The following is a 5,674-nucleotide window of genomic DNA, read 5'->3' on the forward strand; positions in this document are numbered from 1 at the left end:
CTAATTTTAAGGATCTATGACAATAGTAAGAGATCCACCTAGATCAACGGGTTTACATTACTAATTGGATAGATTGTAAAAAAAAAATTGGGTTAAAAGGTAATGGTCATTGGTGGATCTGACTCACAGGTTTCGGGCAAATGTTTTAAAATGTCACTTTTAGACCACCTTGCACTCTACAGGTTCTACAAAGAGATCAATAAATGTGAGAAAGTCGAAAGGTTAGCTTTAAGCTCTTCACTCACCTACAGAGGTTCACTGAAAAATTTAGCAAATTTTGACATACATATTAGGAATTGTAGGTGTGCAAAGTTAGTCTAGGCAGATACCCCTAATTTGTTTTTAGATAGTAGATTTGTGGGAAGTTGTTTTTATGTTTAAAGCTGCTAGTACTTTATTTTATTAAAGGTTACTTTGTTAGTAAGTTTTGCTCATATGGTAGTTAATATAAAGGTTACTAATAACATGATTGAATTTTGGTTGTATTGTAGTAGGTAGCTAGATAATCCGATAGTTTAAATTTATAATGATTATCTTTTAATATAATTGTTGAATTCAACAATAAGAAGTCATTCACTATTTTTTATTATTGTAGTGTCAATATTGTTTTATCTTTTATAAAAGATCATAATCATTTATCTACTAATCTAATAAAAATATTTATTTATATATAAATTTAAATTTGAAAAAAGAAAATTTTATAATAAAAAATCGGACACTCAACATCCATTTGAATTTGAATGAATTCGCTTAAATATACATTTTCAACATTTATTCAAGATATACACAAAATAATACTTATTTTATTTGAAAAAAGTAGACTTTTGTTGTTTCAAATAATAAAAATAAATTTAAAAAGTAAAACCTAAAAATAAAGGTGTTTGACACCAACATTACAACTCATATCTGCACTCGTTAAACTGGTAAAATGATTAGGAAACCAAAAGATCCATATATGACAAAATAAGTTCAAATAAACATTTCTTTGATTTTACCGTACATTTGAAAATTTCTCGTGCATGAAACGTCAAAGCTTGGAAATTTGAACTGAACAGTGAGTTTACGTGAAGATATGGAATGACTTGACTGAATTTTCTACTGTATAACGCTTGATTGAATTGTGTAGACTCTACATACGACTTGACTCACTTGCCTAGTCTCTCAACAAACTTCATAAAAATTGGCTGTAAAGACTTGTATTATAATTAGTATTATAATATATATATATATATATATATATATATAATTTTATTTTTTACTTTTTTTAACATACTGATTAGGTGCGAAATTATTCTAAGCTGCTACTGGCTCTCCAAATTTATTTTTAGATGATATTTTTATGAGAAGTTGTTTTTATGTTCAAGAGTAATGGGGTTGGTAGTATTTTATTTTATTACTTTGTTAGAAATTTTTGTCGATTTGGTATTTAATATAATCTTTTTATTTTCTCATCTTGATGATGGAGTGTGATATTGATGATAAAAAAATATCTCTTATCTTGATGATTGAATGTGATCTGAAACATTGATAATAATAAAATATATACAATTGAATTTGAAAATACAAGTAAACTAATGACAGAAATCTAATAATAGTAATAAATATAAATGTTAAATTTTTTTATAACAGTATTTAATTATATCTCCTATTTTTTTTAAAACGATTTAATTGTTTACTACTATACTTATTAATACTGTTATACTTATTTTCTTTTAGTAAACAAATTGTAAGGCCATATTATAATTATATGCTCACATTATTGCTACTAAGACTTTTCTTAAAAACCAATATTAATTTAATGGATACATTTTCCATTCTAAAGATGCTAGCTTTATGAATATAAGATGTTGGTGTCTAATACAGACAAGGTGAAATGAGTAAGACAAAAATAATTGGTCAAAGATCAAGACAAATAAATGGATGATGGGAAGAAATAAATTAAATTAGTAGTCAAGATGTATAGGATCTGTATTATAAGTACAATTGGAAACATATCCGAGTTTAACATGGCCTATAGAGAATCTAAGTGTATTTAATCTCTTCTTAGAGTAGGCTTAGGGATATAAATATGTGTCAGACTTCACTGAGGAAAGTCTCTGATTTTGACCTGTTGTTGTTTTTTTTTTTTTTTTTTTTCCGTAAAATTTCAGTTGAAAATTCTATTTTGATTTATTTTATTTTTTGAGGAGGTCATTCATAAAGACGTTTTAGGTACTCGATACGGACCCTCACGTGCCTGAAACCTCTTCGGCTAAGAGCCAAGGACTAAGGAGCAGCCATGCTGCCAAATTCGCTCGGGGCACGATCCTGGCCTCATCTCTTTTTAATGTCTTTGGACCTTGCACTCAGCAAGACTTGATCCCTGGTGGGCTCTTTTTTAGAAGTAACATTTTTTAAAAAATAGATCATGAATAGTTTTATCTGTTTTAGAAAACATATTAGTTTATAAAATTGTATATATAAATATAAAGAGATATTAATTTATTTTTTATTTAAGATTATATTTGGTTTTTTTTAAAAATATAATTTATATTATAAAGTATAAGGATTATTTGTTTTTTCAGAAATATAATTTATATTATAAAGTATAAGGATTGTCTGTTATATAACATTAAGTAAATTTAGTATAATGTCAATGAGTTTGATTAAGAGAATACATACTTGAATCTTAATAGCAATGTCATTATATGATATTATGTCGAAATATTCAAATCAGATATATAAAAATGTTAGATTATTAATTAAAAATTAGATCACTTATTTGAAAAATCTAAATGTTTAAATTCATACAGGTCAAGAGTATTGCTCCTAGAGTCTATACATGTTTTGAATCCACTATGAAAAATCTAATTTAATTTTGTTAGGTGACTTCTAAAAGAGAAAAAAAAATCTTACAATAAGATCTATCATAGTAATGATGGATTCATATTTTGAATCATATTTTACTGGTTCATCTTTAAGGAGAAAGAACTAAAAAAATCAAAGATAGATCATTGAGTGTGTTCTAATGTAAAACATAGAGAATGAATCTAAAAGAAATCTTATGATTTTAAAGGAAATTTGTTTTTAAATTTTTCCAATTATACATTCAATATATAATGCACATTGCAAATATATAGAATTCACATATGTTCCCTCTTCTTTATAAATTATTTGTTTTTGATATATTATATTTGTAATAAAATAGACATTAAAACAAAGTAAAGGTTATCATAAGATTGTTTTTTGAACCCCCAAAATAATAGTTTGAATCAACTTTAAAAAATCTGTTTGTTCAGATTTATTTTAAACGCCAAGTGTAGTTCCGAATTAAGAACTTTAAAAAATCTATTTGTTCAGATTACTTTAAAAACCAAGTGTAGCTCAGAAAAATCAAAGATAAAATTATTATACGTGTTTTTAATATAACATTAGCAAGAGGAAAGTAAACACATCATGATGAATCATTGAACGTGATCAACGATACGCTAGAAAAACAAGAAACGATATCAAACGTTGTCACTCATTATAAAAGTCTAATCAGACACTAAAATCATACATCCACTATACACTGTAAACATATAAAATTTATATAAATCTTAAAATCATCAATCTTCCTTTTAAATTACTATTTATCTATTTCTTTTAAAATTTATTAAAACATATAATTTAAATGCATACAAACACGAGAAATATAATCATGGTAATCTTTTATCGTTAACACAGTCGTGACCTCCAGACTATTTCATCTGCAAAGCAGTATCCTTATTTACCACTTATAATAACAGAAAATATTAAATCATAATATTTTTATTATTCAATTATATATTAATTTTTTTTAATAATTAACTTTATAATTTAGCTTTTCTTAAGCAAAGTCTGAAACCATAATCCTGTGATATTGCTATCAGAATTTAGCTGTGTAGCAACCACTTCCAGTTAAATTGAAAATATCAGAAACATTGATATAAATAAAAAGCATTATTTTAGATCAAACTCCTGTACAAAAATCCAATCCAGCAAAATTATCTGTTGGAAAACTCTGAATTTCAAGTCATTCATTTGACAGAAAATACGAGAGAGCACTCCTGTTACAGTCAAGACAAATTAAGCCAAAAACCTAAAATTCAGTTCATTTCACAGGGCATCTGTACAACTGGAAAACACCAGAATAATTGAAAACCCTGGAAGAAAAAGAAGCAACCACAAAAACAAAAAACTACTCCTAAAACCAAATCAGTAATATCACACTCCACCCCGAGATTCGAACCCAGGACCATTTTGAAAACCAAATGAGTAAGTAATATCACAGCCCCCTGCAAGATTCAAACCCATGACCTTTCCCTTCTCCCTGCAGACTCCATGGCCATATTTTACAGGCGGTGCGAGCTCAAATTTTACACTTCTCCATGAATCATGTCTTCTTATTAAAAGCACTCTTCATCATCTCTTTAAACTCTGCGTAATTCACCATTCCATCGCCGTCCTTATCAACCTGACGGATCATATTTCGACAATCTCCAGCCGTCCGTCCTTCCTTCAACCCTAGCGAACACATAACGGACTGCAACTCTTCAGCAGTTATCAAACCGTCGCCATTTCCGTCAAAAACAGCGAAGGCGTCTGCCAATTCTGGATCTTCCTCCAGATTAGCAGCCCCTCCTCCAACCTTACTAATGTCCTCATAAAATATCACAAACTCCTCAAAATCCACATTTCCGTCGCCATTTGCATCAACCTTTTTAATGGCGGACGAAACCTCCTCTTCTCCGATCTTTAGCCCTAGCTTCCCAAGCGACTCCGCCATTTCCTGCTGGCTTATCAGGCCGTCGCCATTTTTATCAAAGGTCGAGAAAACCCTCCGCAATTCGCCTCTTCCGACCGCTATATTAGCAGCACAGCCGCTTTTCTCCTCAATCAAACCCTTGCCGCTTTCAGCCGCAACTTCCATGGCCTTTCCGCCGAAGAAACCCTTAAATGTTTTCGGAAAGAAATAGCGCAGAAGCGAGGTAAGCAGTCCGTACAACAGCACAGTTCTTAGAAACGCGCTGACCATGCTGCTGTTGTCTTCCAGGAAGCTCACAATTCTTCCCTCCGCTGCTGCCATGGCCGATATATACACAATGTATATATAATCGACAATGTTTTCGTTGTGCCCTAGGCGCCGGGATCTTGACGTTGGTTGAGATATAGAGGGCAGTAGGTTGTTTAGCGCCCGGGGTGGGGTCTTAAAACCGTGTTTAGGGTGTGTAAACGAAGCTTAAAATGGCGACAAAGACAAGGCGACGTGGTTCGATCCTTGGACGGGGGAATATTATTCTGCAAGACGCGTTCCGGCAAAAAGAAAATCAACACTCTACGCGGTTTTGAACGCGGGATTTTGATGGCCCCCCTGCCCATCCCGCGTACGAAATTAAATGTGATGTCGATGTTTCATCGAATTAAACTCGATTGTCTTTAAAGATTAACATGATTTTACTTTTCCGCCATGGATTTGCAGGTTTTGAACTTGACGGCCTGTACGGGCGTTTTCAGGGTTTCATCACTTCGACACATTTAACGTGTTAAATTTGACGCTCATCTAACAGCGGTTTTTAAAAAAGTGTAAGACAATCTTGCGCTTTATGTATGTTGCTTACAATGCTGATTAAGGGAGAGGACTTAATAGTTGAACACCCTAACTTCACCCTTATCA

General features: G+C 31.2%; 1 protein-coding gene across 1 annotated transcript; it reads right to left on the minus strand.

Annotated features, from left to right (window-relative positions):
• Window positions 1-3,947: 3,947 nt before the first annotated feature.
• Window positions 3,948-5,403, minus strand: LOC149555788 (calmodulin-like protein 2). The gene has a single exon (XM_089829942.1). The coding sequence runs from the start codon at window positions 5,084-5,086 to the stop codon at window positions 4,394-4,396; it is 693 nt and encodes a 230-aa protein (XP_089686068.1). The 5' UTR covers window positions 5,087-5,403; the 3' UTR covers window positions 3,948-4,393.
• Between the last annotated feature and the right edge of the window lie 271 nt (window positions 5,404-5,674).

Source organism: Cupressus sempervirens, chromosome 5 (genome assembly GCF_028749045.1).
Source record: "Cupressus sempervirens isolate cs-2001-9-10 chromosome 5, ASM2874904v1, whole genome shotgun sequence".
Lineage (NCBI taxonomy): Eukaryota > Viridiplantae > Streptophyta > Pinopsida > Cupressales > Cupressaceae > Cupressus > Cupressus sempervirens.

Bases quoted from the DNA above. Each gene is read 5' to 3' on its own strand.
- LOC149555788 (XM_089829942.1), bottom strand. From the start codon at position 5,086: ATGGCAGCAGCGGAGGGAAGAATTGTGAGCTTCCTGGAAGACAACAGC.